The 19445-nt window shown below is 36.6% G+C and overlaps 1 protein-coding gene across 6 annotated transcripts in view; it reads right to left on the reverse strand.

The window, feature by feature from the left end:
- The window catches only part of LOC306877371 (fibroblast growth factor 14), a 165916-nt gene that overhangs the window by 41971 nt on the left and 104500 nt on the right, over window positions 1–19445 (reverse strand). For all 6 annotated transcript variants that reach the window (XM_079429101.1, XM_079429102.1, XM_079429104.1 and 3 more), the window contains exons 2-3: window positions 15460–15570; window positions 12559–12662 (exon numbers count right to left, since the gene is read on the reverse strand). In XM_079429101.1, coding sequence (XP_079285227.1) covers window positions 12559–12662; window positions 15460–15570 — 215 coding nt within the window. The remainder of the gene's footprint in view (window positions 1–12558; window positions 12663–15459; window positions 15571–19445) is intronic.

A 19445-nucleotide genomic window follows, 5' to 3' on the forward strand; every position in this document is an offset into this window, starting at 1 on the left:
GTGTAAAATCTTAGAAGCATATTCAGGAAAACGTTTATGAAAATGTCTAAACACAGGAAGCCTATTCCAGATAAATGCCATCTAATTCAGGGGTGTAAAATTCAGTTGCTTGAGGACCACAGCCCTGCAGAATTTAGTTCCAACCCTGCTCAAAAACACTGTTTTTAATTTTTTTATTCAGATTTATAGCTGAACCGTGTGTATTTGGGTTGATGCTAAACTTTGCAGTAGCTATAAATGAAGTATGAATGAAGTATTATGCTCTTGATGGACAGTCGGTTTCTGCTGTACCAGCACATAAAGGGATTTCTGGAAATAAAGCTGCCGATGAGCTATCAATAATAGTGTTACAATAATACGTTTTTGACTTGACAGCTGTTATTAAAATAACGCGATAGAAGCTGCCTCAAACTCAGAACTATAAAGAAATGAAGAATGTTGTGTCTGAAAGCCCGGCGGTAATGGTACTGTCCAACCGCGAGCGCAAAACACAGAAATAAAGAATAATGAGTCATTTTTATGTTTGTTCAAAAATCATATTCGGACGCAACATTCATCTAGTTCAATATATAGTTCAGCTATGCAAATTGAACAAAGTACTGCAAAGCCTTACACGGAGAGTGGTTTAATGGTGCGAGAAAGTCCGAGTTGTGAGATATAAACTCGCAATTGTGAGAAAAAAAGTCAGAATTCTGAGAAAAAAAGTCAGAATTGCGAGTTTATATCTCAGAATTGCGAGTTTATATCTCAGAATTGCGAGTTATAAAGTCAGAATTGCGAGTTATAAAGTCAGAATTGCGAGTTTATATCTCAGAATTGCGAGTTATAAAGTCAGAATTGCGAGTTTATATCTCAGAATTGCGAGTTTATATCTTAGAATTACGAGTTATAAAGTCAGAATTGCGAGTTATAAAGTCAGAATTGCGAGTTTATATCTCAGAATTGCGAGTTATAAAGTCAGAATTGCGAGTTTATATCTCAGAATTGCGAGTTATAAAGTCAGAATTGCGAGTTATAAAGTCAGAATTGCGAGTTTATATCTCAGAATTGCGAGTTTATATCTTAGAATTACGAGTTATAAAGTCAGAATTGCGAGTTATAAAGTCAGAATTGCGAGTTTATATCTCATAATTGCGAGTTTATATCTTAGAATTGCGAGTTTATATCTCATAATTGCGAGTTTATATCTTAGAATTGCGAGTTTATATCTCAGAATTGCGAGTTATAAAGTCAGAATTGCGAGTTTATATCTCAGAATTGCGAGTTTATATCTTAGAATTGCGAGTTTATATCTCAGAATTGCGAGTTTATATCTTAGAATTGCGAGTTTATATCTCAGAATTGCGAGTTATAAAGTCAGAATTGCGAGTTTATATCTCAGAATTGCGAGTTTATATCTCAGAATTGCGAGTTATAAAGTCAGAATTGTGAGTTTATATCTCAGAATTGCGAGAAAAAAAGTCAGAATTGTGAGATAAAAAGTCGCAATTACCTTGTTTTATTTTTTATTCATTGGCGGAAACGGGCTTCCATAAGTGTCAGCAGTGTCAGAAATTAACTTTCCCATTAGGGGAAATAGATTTTCAGTTTTTTTTTGTTTTTTTTACCTTTTGTATGTAATTTTTAATATTTCAATATTAAATAAAAAAAATCACTGAACGGAAGATACCCTGATTCCCAATTGATAGAACATTCATAGCTCCTCTTGTGTGTGCACACAGAGAGAAAATAAATGAGAATGCTTGAAATGCAGTTGTATTATTGATATTCATGTTGAATAGTGAAAAATTCTCGTTTGAATTACTTTGGAAAATAAATGTGATTTTACTGGCTCTGGAAAAAAAAAGAAAAAAGAAACTGATTCATCCATGGAGTCATAGGGAGTGTCCTTTTATTGGTGTGAACAATGTGGGCATTCAGCAATAGCTTTCTCAAAATCTGTCAACACACTACCAGCTCACAGCCAAGTCTTGTCCTCAGCTTGAAAAACTACAAACTGTTTTACACAGTTATGCTTTGTGTCTTTATCTTAAGCCCCGTTCCCACCGCAGGAACTTTCCCCAGGAACTAGGGACTTTGGGCCGGTACTCGGTGTGTTTCCACCACAGGAACCAGGATCTAAATAAAGTTCTGGGTAAAAATTTGCTCCTCAGAAAGTCCCTGCTCACAAGGTAGTACTTTTTCAAAGGTCTGGAACTTTCCGGGGCGGGACTGAACACGCTCATTGGTTTAGCTCGCGCAGTATTGTTTTTCAACCACCATATTCGCATAATTTTTTTTAAATATTACTATTATTGTGTCAAAAATGTAGTTTTAAAAGGATTTCAGGTGAGAATGCAGTTGTTTAAATCTCAAATCTGCGGTTTATTTATAAAGACAGCGCCTATTTGTGCTTCGCCGATTTCGGAGACGTGCGCTCCACGCGATCAGCGGGCATACCGCTCAGTGCTCATGTATCCCGATGAGAGCAGCCTCAACTTGGCTAGTCCTTCTGACATTTGGTGCTGGCTCTAATGTCTCTTCGTTTTGGGTAAATCTAACAGGTAATCTTTTGTCTTTATTCTATTATTCTATTAATCTATTAATATGGTAAAATAAAAATTAAAAGAGGCAATACTGTTTAATATTTTGTTTCATTGTAATGTACGTACGTTCCCTGAACTACATTTCTGCGCCCATTAATATGTTTAAATGAAACCGAAAAGAGGCAGTGGTGTTTGATATCATATTTCATCTTATCGTAAATACAGTGAGGAAAATTGCAGTAACCATGGTGAGCTGACTGATGTTATCAAGTACGCTGCTGTTTGCAGAATTACCGGACTTGCGTCGTCCCGTCTTGGGAGTTCGAAGTCCGAACTACCGAGGATGCAAGTCTGAAATTTGCGTACTTGGTTTTGAGAAACGCACGCAGACCTATGTCGCCAGGCTATTTGCCTAATATTCTCGGTACATTAGACCATGATGGAAATGCAGACAGCAATACGTCTGGGGGAAAAAAGTTCCTGGGACAAATTGTTCCAGTAATTTCAGTGGAAAAGCGGCTATAGTCTCATTATAAAGATCATAAACCTTCATAGGGAAGTTAAACAGATACAAACAGTACCTGTTAAAACTTATAATCAATAATATTGTAAATACCTGACTTTATTTTTAAGGGAGGTTATCAGTTGTTTAGCTGCAGATGTACTTCATTTCAACATTTGTTGATAAAATAGATAGCACTCATTCTATTTAAACTAGAGACTTCACTTAGCAGTCTTCCTTCCCACAATGACAGCTCTATACAATACAATCTTTCTATTCATCATCTAACCTGACTAAATATCTACACCTACTCAAACAACCTTGGTGTAGGAAACAGAAAATGTTTTCCATGAATGCATAAACCACTAGGGTTTCTGTAGACAATGTCTTAAGTGAAGCCTGACTGCTCACAACAATATGAAAATGTACCGACATACCCAAAGCTTTTCCTCCTGTGCCATCAAGAAGATCCTTCACCTCTCAGACTGTCTCCTGCTCTCTAATCGATACTGCGTTCTTTCCACTCTGTTGCACTCAGATTATCTGGCAGATACACATAACACACGGCTCCAAAAGTAGGCCGTCTCTTTCTTGCAGCATTCTTTTTTATGAAGACACAGGCAGATTTTACAAAGTGATTTTACCTGACACAACCCCCACCCTTTCATTTGAGGATCAATGTAGAGTTACCAGCCTCCATTATGATTGTATGGCCCTTCCACGAAGAAAAACTGGAGATTCAATTGAGTGGACAGCTCAAATCTGTTTTGCAAGATTTACCAACAGCTTGCGCCAGTGCAAACCGTCTTTTGGCATTAAAATAGTAATGTTGGCATTTACTAAAGATGCGCAGTGAAGAATTAGCGCTGAAAAGGAGTGGACATAGTCATTTTTATGCCTGACCAAACTGAATATGCATTTATAGGAGTTTTCCTTTCAGACGCAATATTTATGGAAGGAGAGTATTAAAATGAATCATGCAACGCAATTTACTTATGTTTGCACTCGTCAAATTACTGGTATTTGTGCCATTATTTAATGCCCAAAAAAGCATGTCATAAAGCAGGCGGTAATTTGCGCTGCTCTTGGTAGATTGCACTCGACATTATGGAAATAATCTAGCTGCGTCTGTTTTCTTTAGTGTGCGCATTGTCAGTAAATCACCCGCAGAATTGTCCCCTCCCATCAGTGCTTTTATGGAATTGCGCTCTAACGCTAATTTGCCCTGTTTAGTAAATCTGGCCCTAAATGCTTTCTAGCAGTATAAAGAGAAAGCTAAACTCCCCTTACAGCAGCTAAAAAAGCTTTACAGAACATCATTCTCTTGAAAACATATATTACTGTTCAAAAGTTTGGGGTTAATAAGAAAATAAAATAAATTAAGACTTTTATTCAGTTAGGAGACGTTAAATTGATCAAAAGTGACAGTAAATACATTTATAATATTACAAAAGATTATTTTAAATAATGCTGTTCTTTTAAACTAACTATTCATCACAGTTTCCACAAAAATGTTCCACAAAAAAAGAAATTTTGAAGAATGCGTGTAACCACAGTTGTGGAGAAAAGATATGATGGATGTCAATGGGGACCAGCAACTGGTCCCACGTTCTTCAAAATAGCTTCACTGTTCAGCAGAACAAATGAATGGTTCTGGAAATAAAACTTTACGGTGAGGAAATGACAGAATTTTCATTTTTGAGGGAACTATCCCTTTTAAGCATTACACCTGTTTTTAAAATTGATAATAATCAGATATTTTTCTTGAGCACAAAATCATGATTTTTGAAGGATCATGTGACACTGAAGGGTAAAGGCTGCTGAAAATTCAGCTTTGCCATTGCAGGAATAAATTACATTTTGAAATATATTAAAATAGAAAACAGTCATTTTAAATTTTTATAAATTTCACAATATTACGGTTTCTACTGTATTATTGATCAAATAAATGTACCCTCGGCAAGCATAAAAACCTTCTTTCAAAAACAATAATAAATCTTGCCAACCCCAAAGGGGAGCATCTTCCAGGTACATTTATGACATTTTTTCTAGTGATCGACCGATATTGATTTTTTATAACCGATACCGATACCAATTATTTGCATGTCTATGTGCCCGATAACCGATATGCAGAACCGATATTTATTTACTGTTATAAAGTAAATAAATGACTGCGTGAAGTAAGTCCATACTTCACTTTGGTTTTTCCTCCTTTCAGTCATCTTAAAAAATGTTTTGAGAATTAGCAGTCTTTCATGCAGGGCTCTAGACTCATTCTTCCCACTGATCTCACTTTTTTTGCGCATGAGCACATAATTTGGTTGCAATTTGTTTTTTGTTTTTGCTACAACATTTGATTAATCAATGCATGCTGATGAACTTTTATCATAGTTTATAATTATATGGTAACGAAAGTTTTCAACATTCAACTCGTTCTTTTTCATCTGTATTATTTGTGATTTAAATTTTGTGAACAGGAATTCCTTTTGTCGTGCGCTTTTTACTTTCAAATTTGCGATCTTGGTGTCACATTTTACAAGAAAAGATCATTGTCTGTTTTGCTTATTTCTATACACCTTTAACTTTTTAAGACTAAAACAAAAGATGGATTCATTGTTATTCTTAATTAAAAAGCGCAACAACAATAAAACAGTACGTTGACAATGACAAACTCTTACATAACATTTATCAACAAAAACGAATAAGACCAGGCATGGCATAGGACACACCACATGCTGTACTATATACCTAGTATATTACAGAATGTTTAGCAAACTCTGAGGAAGCAAATAAATATTAAAATATATATTTTTTTAATTAAGGAAAGCCTCCATAGCATAACCTGAGGTAAACAGCAAAGATAACAAGCTTCTCAAAACGAAAACAAAAAGAAAAGAAAAACTAAACTGGCTGTAGCTGACAGGAGTTTTTTCTACAAGAATACCACCACGTTCACCTTCTCTGGTTTAAGAAGCGGTCTTTTACTTTAGTTTGAAAACAAATCCATCCGTTGCGCTCCATCCGCGACGCGCACCTTCACGCTCGTGCTGACGCGGCGAGTATGAACCAGGCTCTACCCACTAAGCGCTCGTGCTGAAAGCACCTCTCTTCACGTGATCAGTGAAATCTGACTCCTGCTATAATGTGCTGCGGCTGGCAGCGCGCGCTGTATGAAGCAGACACTTTGGAGCAGCGCAGACCTGGCACTCGTACAAATGCGACCACGTCAAATTTTAACTCGCAAACAATTACCATTTTGGTCGCAGTCTAGAGCCCTGTCATGTTCAATTTAATCTTCGTATTACAACAATAAAAAACATTTTATTTATAAAAAGCTTTAGCAGCAACACTAATATTAGCAGTAAGCAAAATGAACATAGAAAGTCTAATGTTTTCAAATGGAGAAAATAAAGGAAAGGAGTCATATCAACTTCATTTTTAACTACAGTTTTAGTAGGTTTATAAGCTGTTTAATAGGATAAAGAGTGAAGAATAATTCACTGGATAATGTTAATTCACGGAATAATATTCTCTGGAATATTGGAATATAACAAGCATTGTATTTTATTGCATTTCTGAACTGGCATGCTCTAAATTATGCTGCTGACAGCGCGGTTTATATGCCTTTACACAGAACTATAGGCTACTCAAACTGCGATCGATCGCGGAGATAATAAATAATTAATTTCCATAGAGTTGTATTAATTTAGATGCTTATAAACGAAATAATGGTTATATAGTAAGTGTTAATACAATTTAGGGTGCTTCAAAAAAGTGAATCTTGTTAAAAGTTACATGCGGTGTCCGAGCTGGAGCATTTCTTGAGCATCAACCCGCTGAGTGAACTGCAATATGAAAGCGGCTTCACGAGACTAATGATGAGCATATGGACAACAGAGAGAGAATTACATTCAATGCTTTTCTTTCCAACATGCAATCATTCATGGCTGTATTATTTAATTCATGCAAAGTTACGTCTTTATTGGGAGAGGACTCGACGGATTATCTATGTGACTCCGACTTCACGAGACTAATAGACCACAGAGAGAATTAAATTCAGCGCTTTTATTTCCACCATGTGCTAATTAATGGCTGTGTTATTTCAGGCAAAGTTATAGCCTATCTTTATAGGGACAGGGCTTGACAGAGTATCTTATTTATCATATTTCTTAGAGCCAAGTTGCATTTAAACTATATATCAGGCATTTATGTAATATATCTAATTTGTGCATTAATGCCTGTAATATTAAATAGTTTACTAACTACAGCAAATCAAGTACCTGCACGCCGTTGCTGTCTCGTCTCCCCTCAGATGCGCTGCAATTGCGATCCTGCGCGCAATTCTGAAAACGTCCACAAGATGGCGGTGTTTATCAGGGAATCCGATATTACAAAACCGATATTCGATTATGGAAAAATGCTTAAATATCGGGAAAAATATCGGTAAATCGATATATAGGTCGATCTCTAATTTTTTCCCTTTGGGATGTGTCAGGCCGATGTTGCAAAACTCAAGAAGAACCAAAGCACCTTATAAACAAAGAATATTAAATATTGCACAATCAGATGACCGTATGCTTCAGTCCATAAAGCCCTTTTGTGTTCACAGCTTGTGTTCCAAAGCTCAAAGTCATTACATGGCTGAAAACAGATGACAAAAATGAATGTAAATTGAAAACGTGGCCAAACTTGCCTGAAGATATGGCCAGCCTAAAAGAGACTAAACTGGCACGGCAGTAATGCCACTGTCGGGGAGTAAGCAAAGGATTCCATTTAGATGTTGTCTGACAGTGAAATTGCTTTCGCCTCCATTAGTCACCTGACCTTGTTTTGCCTATGTATTTCCAAATAAGACCCCTCTCTGCTGCACAAGCTGGCAGAGGGAAACTCTATCAGTGCGCCAAGCACCATCTCACTGGTGGGGCTCCATTAACTCTGCGACTGGGCTTTCACATGACACCTTCCTCCCAAACCTCCATCCGCCTTTAAATGACTGCATTGGTTCATAGGTGAGCTAGCCTGCTCTCTATACCAATGCCTGTAAAAAAAGATGCATGGACATCTTGTCATTGACCCTTGGGCTATGTGTTGCAAAAGTGCTTATGCTTAGTGACGGTCTATTAAAAAATTAATTGTCTGCACAATGGACATGGGCGTAGATATAACTATATATAGGCCAAATGACAATAATAGAAAAAGACATATTAGTAATTGTGGTATTATTCATCTTAACAGAATGAAAAAAGACCTATTTATAGACGACTTGTCCCCTGATTCTATTTTCCAAGCCAGCTTGTAGCTTTGACCTTATTGTTCATTAATGCATGAAGATGGTTTCTCATCAGTCCCTGGTTTCTTCCTCTGCTGCTTCTGTATACAGGTAACACAGGTTGGTGACGCTTACTTCAAAAAACCCAACAGGTTCTCATCACGATTCGCATTCAAGATGCAAATTTAATACAAATAATACATTTTTGCATATTCCATTTAATAAGGCATTTCATCATAAAATATTATGCTCTGTGATTTTGATTGCTTGTTCAAACAAAACAAAAAAAAAACAAAAAATGTGTAGGAAGATTTAGACATGAGGGTGAGAATAATAAACACTTGAGAATATAATCAGACTGAGACATCTGCCGTCACTGAGAAATGCCATGGGATGAACTCACTCATATCTTGTCTGTTGCATCTTATATCCTCAGGTTGTTTTTTGGTCTGAGTTTTCTGGCCCATTGGAGAAACGTGCCCCTTACTCCAGGAATAAATATGTCTAAAAATTGTGACGGTATTTTATTAGTTTTAACAGTGCTGATAATCTCACAATCATCAGCGGGAAGACAGGGATTGGACAGTGCTTATCTCTGACTGGACAGGTTATTTGAAACCTCTGGTTAGATATGAGATCACTGTTCAGAAATATGCGGTAAGAACACAAGTTCTTATCTTTAACCAACATATATGTTTACCCTACAAGAAATCCTGGCAGCCAGCAAACTCATAGGAGGAAACATGGAAAGATTTTAATGTTTTAGCCCACTATTATACACCACCAAGACTGAATGAGATTACAAGTACTGTAGAAAACAGCGAAGAAATGAGCGGAAATATTGTCATTATGTCAAGAGATGACAGATGTGATTACGTAAATCCATAGGCCTAAAATCTCTATCATTTAGAAATATGCCAAAAAGATCCATAATAAGATTTATTCATTACTGCATTGCACTGTGGCTGCATCATACAATAAGTGTTCAGATAATAAATCAAATACTTAAATCGTGGCTCTAATTGGCTCTATAGTGAACTGAGCTTTGTAAGCAATCTCTGGTAGCAATAGTTCAAACTACACAAGCACCAAAGGGATGTAAGCCTACAGGGGCCAGCCTACTGATGTGAAGAGTCAATCTAACACTCATGAAAGGTAGCTCTAACAAGTGTGGCAGGGTGATAAAGCTATAGACCTCTTCAATCCATAGAGGAGAACAAACAGCTTTGAAGAGAGCCAGAGAACCACGAAAAGCCAAATCACTCGGCCATATAACTTCATACAGCGGCTCAAATGAACAAATATGCAATTCTTGTTTTTCTTCTCTATTTTTTGCAAATGTTCTTTGCCAATTGTTTTAAGTTGCATGCAAATTTCTCATTCATTCAAGCAGACAAGTATGTTTGCTTTTCAGAACAATGCTGTTTTGTATTTATATAACTGCACAACTGTCACACCTGCAGCCACCCAAAAAAAGGAGCTTGATTATTATTCCAAAGGATGAATCAGCCTATGAACATCAACGGCAGACAGAAAAGCAGAGTTTGAGCCCTTTTAACAAAAGAGAGGGATTGAAAAATGGAAGATTATTGAAGTCTTTCTTTTCTCCCAGGCATGAGTCCATTGTGCCGAGACTCCCGGATGTTTCGATACTATCGGGTCACTTGTACTCTGTACGCTGTACAAAAAATAGGCCTGACAGACAAAAGACCAGGATGCAGTGCAAGAGCTTCTTAATGGAATTCTACTCTATTGAACGGGACTATCGTATTCTCTCAGCCTGCCTCTAAGAGAGAACAGAGATCAACTAATCAAAGTGGGCCGTCAGCGTGCCTTCATTTGTGTTTGACTGATGAAGGAAAATGAGTAACGATTGATCATACAGTATAAAATGTCATTAATCTGTGATACAATAAAATGTTGAAATGACAGAAATGGACACAAAACTCATTTCAGCCACAGCAGACCAGTTTTAGTGGTAATAAATCTCATTCTGGTCTATTTTCCTGCCTAACGGTCTATCCCAAAATGCTGCAAATACTATTAATTCCACTGATTATTTTTATTAATTTAATTTAGCAAAAACTATAAACTCTATGAAGCTCTTCAAAATTGTTAAACTCCTGTTTGCTGTACTGCTAGAATTAAATGTCATTTTTAATAAAAATCTGAGGGCATCTACAGGATAAGTGCGCTTATTTTATTCACTAATGAAAAATGGCCTCTAATGGATGGAGGGTCAGGTAATAACTGCACATTCTCATAGAAAAGAGGAATAATGACAAATGAATGTACAAACCTCAGAGAGCAGACAGAGAAAAAGGAGGGGAGCTTTCTCTGCCATTACCTGAGTCATTCACACAGGAACAGAGAGAGCAGAAAAGAAGCAGTGATAGAAAGCTGAGAGAGTGTGTGGGCGCATCCATGGAGTTGATTAGTAAGCCCATTAGGACCGAGAAAGATTGTCATTGTATAAGACTCCCCAGTGAAATATGCTGGGTCAGCTGTGGCTGAATATTGGAAGTTTTAGCTTGTTACCAGGGAAGAACAGCTTCTGCATATCAACATGTCTAGTCCATATAACCATTATTTTAAAACTAATGTCTAGCACTAAAAATACCTTTATAATTGGAAACATGTATGAGGCATATACAGAGGCACTTTAGACACTCTTCAAAATATATGACAACAATAAAAAATACATATATCAAAGCAAGTGTACTTTATTGTAACGCAAACACAGTTTTTCAAGCAAGAAAAAAAAAAATACCAAAAAAGTTCAAATTAAGAAACAATTTTTTTTTTTTTTTTTTTTTTGCTTGTTTTTTTAACCAACTGGTTAAAAGTCTAAAAAACAGTTAGTTCAGAGAAAAGGTATAACATTACATGTTTGCGGATCACACTTGGTTTGACATTTCATCTAATTCAGTTGAATTTATTCATTTCAAGTGTGTCCTAAATGTTCAAAACTGTCAAAATACTTTTGGGGATTGTCTCACATCTCCCTTTCTCTGTATGCAAAGTATGTGTTGACTATTAAATTTACATGATTACTTTTAAATTAACATTTATAAAATCAGTACACGCTTTTGTCCCAAATGACTTTTAAATTAGGACAACAAACAACATACTGTAAGAAGTGCTAAAATAAAAATGTCCAATATTTTTGGAGATATAGATTGCATATCAATAGGATTCAATCAAGTACTCATGGAAAAGATGAATTTGTACTGTGCAGTGCTCTGTCAATAATGACCAATAATAATGAGGAAAAGTAACACCTCACTGATTGCCATGGTTGCCAGTAATTAATGACCATCTGGTCAAGGTGGATACATTGCACTGTAGGCTAAATGTAGTGTTTGATGGTAAACATGAAGACTTTAATGTAGCACGATTCATTCAGCAACAGGTCTTTATAAAACCACTAATGCACATGTGGGTGTGTATAATTGTGGTTTGCATTTAAAACTGAAACCATAACAGAGACATGCTCTATTATGTATTATAGCTCCATAATGATTTCTGGCATGCGAAGACATTTCTACTTAACTCTCAGCTACCCGTATACCTGTCTGGACATATACGACTTCTGTGTATTAGTGCAAAATCAGTTTTTACAGAATGAAATAATAAATGTTCTGCCCCAAAATTTGTGGTGGTCACAATGACTCATCTTTTACCTGCAGTGAGAATTTATCTTCAGATGAGTTTGAGCTCAAGGGTTATAAAGCAGTAGCGAAGACGGTATCAGCTTTGAGCCTGAGCTGATGTGTTATTGTAAATGAGATGGCCATGCCGACATCTGAGAGTGAACCACTGACTGATATTGCGAGCGAGAGTGGGCAGATTGCAGATTTTGTATGTGTCCAAGATCACAAAATCATGATGTTTCTAAGTTCAACTATGGTAGATTTAAAATCCAGTCAAAACCTGTTTCAGAACCAAGTGAGCTTCCTTACATCTATACTTCAATCTAATCATAATGGACTGTTTTACCCAATATTTGTGTGTACTATGTATTTTTATGGCTATTAAATAATAGTATCTATAGTGTAGCAATATGGAATGTCAAACTGTATTGGAATCAGTTGTGTATCAATTCTCCCATACACAATCAGTCAGTTATTACAGGTTCAGGACATTGCCTTAGAAGGATTCTGCTTATGTAGACAGTAATTCACTAGGTTCTGAAACAGAGAATTGTTGGAATTGTTAGAATTGTTATCCAAAGTATACGAAGTATACAACTGTGTACTCACTGATGTGTACAGATGGCCTTCTCCATTCATGGCGATGTACAAGCCCGTCTTCACAGACTGAATAGCAACGACCCGAAGGCCCACAGGGATGAGGTTGAACAACGCTGTGAAGACAATACAGGGGTTAAAGGTCCCATGAAATCAAAATTGAAGTTTTTTGGGTGTTAGTTTCAATAAGTTGGTCTTAAGGTTATCTGTATGCCAGTGTGCTCCAAAACAGTGACAAAATTCGCATTTAGAAGATATAAGCTTTCAAAGCTTGCAGTTCGTCACTTCCGCCAAAACGGCTCAACGATTTTTTTGACGTCACATCATACTTCATCTTCTCATCAAACTTTGTCCAATCACATGCTCTCTAGAATTCGAAGCGCCCACCCCCTACACTATAAATAGACGCTGAAGCCACTGCTGAAATAGGTGACTTGTTAAAAGAATTAGTATTTTCTGTACAGTGAATGGCACGTAGTGCACTATATAGGGGACAGGGGACGATTCAGAAAGTGTAAATATGTTTTCCATTGAGGAAAAAAAGAAGTCTGGTTTCGCGCTGTCACGCTATCCACCCACCGCACACACACTCTGCTCCGGTCCAGAGGCACGATAGTATGGAGCGGATCACATGCACGAGTTGGCGCAGACCACAAAATGTATTGGACCTATTTCAATTCTACACAGAATGCTATATTTTATAGCAATATGGATGAGATTGTGGCTGGCATACCCTGTCAAATGCTGCTTTACGGAGCTCAACAGCTCTGAACGGCTTTAGCCCAAGCTGTGATATAAACGAACGCTATTGGCTATTTTAAAAAGGGGCGGGGTTGCTTGATATGTCCCACTCTGTCTTCCTGTTTCAGTTAAAATGACAAAATTTTAACTATTTTAACACATAGAATAATGCTGCGTGTTTCAAAGCATTTAAGGGGACCTTTAACAAATGTAACTTTTCCATCAATTTAAAATTCAACAAATTATATCTAAAATAAGAATTGAGGAATTACTGTTAAATTTGAAAATTAAAAACAAATGTTACAATTTTTGAAGAAAATTTGAATATGTGGTTGTTTTTGTATGTTGCTATGCAGTTCTAAAAGTGATTAGGATGTAGAACAAACCTCTAACCCCAATAATAATAGCAAACATCACTAAAATGGAATTAGAATGATAAACAATGGGCTTCAAATCTCAACCATAAACTGAACATGGGCCGCACTCCACAGAGTGCATAAACAGGGATAGTGTGGAGCATAAAAACTGATACACAGAAATTGAATGGAGGCCTCATATTATGTAGAATAATTGTTTTTATGCCCAGTGGGCAGCAACAGAAGCCTGGCGCTACAAGCTGGAGCATAGAAGGCTAGCGATTGGAGGCAGTAGTAGTGCATGGCAGATTTAATGGATCTTTTGTTGTTGGAGCAGCTCTTCGGTCTTGTTAGGTAACAGCCATTGTTTGTACTGGAGGGGAGTAACAGCCTAGCTGGTGACACTAAGCGCATCCAAAGGGGTGATTTAAACCTACAGTGTAATGAACTCACTTCAACTCACTGGTAATTGGCAGAGCTCCCGAGGTGCTTGAATGAAAATGATTTCAGAAAAGCCCTGGTCTGGAAGACTCTGGTGTGGCAAAATATGAGTGGGATTGTTACATCAAAGTGAGTTTCAGGAAGTGCTCCACCGGCACACTGGAACAGATTCTTACAAGGGCACAAAATGGACTTTGCATCCTTGTCTTCCAAAGAGAGCATGATATTGAATGCCATTTCATGCCCTTTCATTCTTTTTCTTCGCCTCTCCATCTCTCTATCTATACTGGTTTTCAACTTACAGAATTTATATAAATTTCCAATGTTAATAACTATTTTTTTCCTAAAAAATCAAAGCAAATGTATTTTTAAGATAACACAAGCATTTTCACACAAAATCAAATGATCTAATAATACTGTTGATGTTAGACAAAGATGTTGCTTCAAAGATAAGGTCTCAAATTATTGTTTCCACTTAACACTTGCTTTGACATTTTGTTATCCAATTTATTCAATTTAATTGTAGCTTAATTGTTTAAAACTGTCCAGATTATTTTTGGAGTATCTACATTTGGGTTTGCAACATAATAATTATATATAATTAATATAAATAACTGATTTTAACTATAATTTTACCAAAATGAAAAAAAAAAATCAAAGCAAGTGGACTTTGAAGTATTGTAGTATATTTGTAGTAATTGTTTTTTAGCTATATTTGGGTTTGCAACTTATATAGTTTCTATAAATAGCCAATATAAATGATAAATTACCTAAAATGTGCCTTGCCAACACTTCTTCCTTTCGGAAAGGAAAATCTAGTTACTGCTGTTGTTTGATTACTTTAGGGAAACTTTGATTACATTAGCAAAATTTCAATGTATCTAAAAAAAAGAAAAGCCAACTCTACAGTTGTTTTCTACATTTGTGTAGGTGTTTCTTAGTGTCACAAATGTCATCTTCTCTCAGAGTGTGTGACTGACAGAGAGCTCTCTGTGTGTCACTCTGTCAGTACAGCTACATATTAAAATCAAATTAAGCAGCTGGCCTGAAGCATTTGAAAACCAGGCCCAGTAGAGACTAATAATACACCACTGCCTCTTGAGTTATCACCTCACATGCAAACACACATCTCCCCAAGGACCAACCTACTGCCATTTCAGCAACAGTGATAATTACAGAAAATGAATCGGTAACAGGGATTTTAAAAGTGTGTGTAGTAAAAGTAATGATATGCATTTGAGCACACTTTACCTTTTAAGTGTAGCTGTAGCATTTTGTGCACCAGAATTATCAAGCAGGAGTCATTCCTTTCGAAACATGTTCATGTTTTGATTATTTATTATGTGCAATGATAATGAAATTAGAGGGAACTCACAAGAATTACTACTGTCATCCTTAGTCCCATCAAGAGATCCATCTGGGTTCATCTGCAAGTAGTATCCCTGCCTGCAATATAACCTGGTCACTATACCCTTGAGCTGGGGATCTGTGGAGAAAGACAGAAAACACTCATTAAGCACTTCTTATAGATGAACTACAGTCTATAGACTTTACAAATGCACATGTAAATTTATGTATTCTACCAATATATGTAAAGATAAAAAGTCAGTCAACCCAAAAGTCATTGCAGTCAATCCAAAAATGTCCTAATTTATTCACCCTCATGTCATTCCAACCCTGTATGCATTTCTTACTTCTACAGAACACAAAAGAAGATATTCTGAAGAACACTGTGAACCAAGTAACAGCTTCCACGGTATAGACAAAATATCTTTATAGAACAAGCAAGTGCTGTGCAGTGACTTTAATATGAAATAGACTCCAAAGCGCCCTTTTTAGCCAGACCTGATAAACATGTATCTTTACCATATGGTGTCAAATTCCATACAAAAACAAATCATTTCTTAATGATAATATCAATAGTATAAAGCATACTGTTACATTAATGTGATGACATAACTGTAAAGCAGAACAGCAGAAGATGCAAAAATAATTAAAGTTGATATCAACAGGGAGCTTAACAAATCAGTGAGGTAACAGGGCAAGTGATCTCGGTCTTCACATCAACAGTTTGAGTAGCACTGAAGTCTGATTGCTAAACAGAAGGGGATGGTTTGATGATTACAATTTGTGTGCACAAATTGTCACAGGTTTGTTTTTGGACAGAATTTAACTGGATTTTAGAATGCTGTACATACAGCAGTACAAATGAAGATAAAGGAAACAGTGTCAACTTTTGTGTTCCTTTTGACTTCTTGCTAAGAACAGTAAAAGAAACAGATAGTTTTTTTTCATCTGAGAGTGGAGATCTAAAGGAAACAACAAACCACAGAATGTTCTATCAAAACACTGTCCTTTACTTCAGAGTTCATACACGCATAGCTACACTGTTTTTCAAGATGTATTTGCTGATTAAGTATTGTATAGCTAATGGAACATCAGATGTGTGCATACTAGACAGTGCCACAGTGGTAATTCAAAAAGACACACAACAGCAGTCTGCACTGTTGGAACTCATCTAAATACAGTAGACATGTGGTGGAAGATCATTCAAAAGCAGCACCAAGCATTTACACCAAATTATCTCTTTCCAAGTCTTCTGAAGCACTAGACAGGGAGACACGTTGCTCCAGGTTTGCCATCAATAATTGTGTCTTCAAATAAATCACAATATACCAAATTTGAATATGCAGAAATCAGCTAAATTTGTGTTTCACAAAGAAAGAAAGTCATAAAAGATTGGAACGACGTGAGGAATTTTTGGTGGAAATACCCCTTTAAGATTGTAAATGTACTCTGCGCAAATTGTAAAACAATAGTGTGAAACAACAACAACAAAACATACTACCGTTGGTTGTTTAACTCTGGGGAGGCTGGATTGTGCTTTAGCAAACACTGCTCGGGGGGTAATCACATAAATAGATGCGAGTGACACCAATTTCAAGAGACAGGAAGGAAAAACAGGAGGATTTCTTACAGCATAAATGCCGTAGTCTCATTTGGCTATAAGGGTCTCCTGTGATACACTTAACCAGACTTGCTGTGCTTAACTCCAGGCTGGTAAACCAATAACTGCCTTGTCATATTGATGTAGGTACAATGCTGCTGTTTACCGTTGGCCTTCTGCCCTGGATTTGCCTGTGTTAGGCCAGGGCAGAGCTGAAGAATCTGGCACATCAAAGGTGGAGAGAGAAAACGAATGAGAGGATGAGAGAAAAGAACAAAAGAAGGAAGGAGAGGGCGAGTTTAAAGGGAAAGAGCGATACAAAGAATGCTAATAATCACAGTGGTGCTTTATGATATCTGCCTCCACCTACACAGTGATACTGCTGAGACAACATCCTGAGACACTTAAAGACAGCAAAGAGCTCCCAAGCATTTACTTACAGAACCCCCCCATCCCCCCCAAATGTACGCATGCAATATTTAGAGCATAGCTATTCAATTAACTTCATTTGAGGGCAGAATTATCGAATTGAACATTTGAAGGGGGACAAGGGGGTGGAGGGCCGTCCCCACCTTTTTCCGGGGGGGGGGGGGGGGGGGGTTAAAATTGGAAATTAAATTTAGTGCTGTCAATTAATTTTTTTTTTTCACATTTTATATTTTTTTCTGTAATTAATTTTAAAAAAATGTGACTAAAAGCATATTAGTATATTTGTGTTGTCTCATTTTCAAACTGAACTTCCAAATTAATATAGAAACAACATAAAGATGGTATATTTTAAATATGTGTTTAATGGCATCTTTTTAATAGCCTATTATTAATGAAGAAGTATCATTGATACAAATAATGTTACTGTTGTCTCTATTAAAGCCATTTGTTCCCTTTAATTTTAGCCATTAATTATAGCCATTTAATATTACAGTATAATTGAAATGTTATGATACTCTTTTTAACATTTAATAGAAAATATTTTAATAAAAAATATAACAACTTTTTATAAGTGAACTTATAACAATCTTCACATAAACTATAAATTGCGATATTGATTATTCTTTATTCAAGCTACAAAAGTTAATCAGCAAGCAGAGCAGTCAAGTGATTTCTCTTTTTCTTTAGTTCTTTGATTTACATCAATCACAGACTGCAACAGGTTTCCCATTAAAAGCAGCGCTTTTCTTTAATAAAACCTGATGCACATGTCGCGGATGTGACACATATACAATTCTCTCCCAACTCTTTACGGTCATTTAGGATTTTATAACTAATTTAAGAATGTGTTTATGAGGTAACTCGCATTAAAAACCATGTATTTTTACATCATCGTGTGTGGTTTTGTCCACTGAAGCGCTGGCGCGCTTGTCTGAAGCGGCTCAGTTTATGACGCGCAGATTTTCAAACTATACATCCTGCTTTGATAAAAATCTTCGTCCAGTGTCGGCGCTATTTCTCGCCAGACGTTATGATCGATAACACTGTCTTTAAACTTGTTTAAACTAACGTTAGAATTGTAGATATCTCATAACTCCCTCACATAAGTGCTTGTCAACGCTGCCATCTATTGAAGTTGTGGTCTCTGATAGATTGTTGTTATTGCCCTTTTCTTTTTGGCTGGCCCGGGCCAGTGTTGCCACCTTGTGGATAAACTAATTAGTGCAAGAACAATTCAAGGCGAATGTACAACCTGCATACTTTTCCTCAGGCCGGATGAAGATGATTGGCAGGCCGGATTAGGCCCACGGGCCTCCAATTGAATAGCCCTGATTTAGAGGATGTAAGTAAAATTAGATTTGTACATTTTCTGAAGAAAATGTACGTGGCGCTTGCCCATGCAAAACTCACCACCATAAGATGCCATGATTTTGCTACATGTGGTTGTAAAAGTGTTCGGACTCTTCTTTTTTTTTAGCATGTTGCTTCACTGCTGCTAAAGTGTTCCGGGTGGTTCCTAAGGTGTTATCTGTTGCTAAGATGCTCTGTGTTGTTTTGCATGTTGCTACGTAATAGATGTTTTGAGTGGTGCTAGGGCTTTGCTAGGGTGATATGGCTGGTTGTTGGACCAAGTCAAAAGAGCCAACCTTCCGAGTGTCTATGATATTCTGGTCTCTAGATATGGATTAGTTCCCTCTTTTAATGTAAGTCTATTATTGGACGTTTTTTCAACTGTTTCATTGTCTACCAGAGAAAAATCATGGAAAAGTAATAATACTTCAACAAGCCATCCAATTTTAAGAATAACTGCAGCACAAATTGTTCAGGATGAGTTTTGAATTTTTTCTCTACATATTAGAAAAAGCAAAAATCAATCTAAATAAAATCAATTAAGTGCATTAAGGTAACATACAGAAGTTGAACATACATCTCTCACTGCCTCTTTCCATGAAATTACTTTACAATTACTTGGAATTGTTTTGAAA

The sequence above is a fragment of the Barbus barbus genome (assembly GCF_936440315.1).
Source record: "Barbus barbus genome assembly, chromosome: 11".
Lineage (NCBI taxonomy): Eukaryota > Metazoa > Chordata > Actinopteri > Cypriniformes > Cyprinidae > Barbus > Barbus barbus.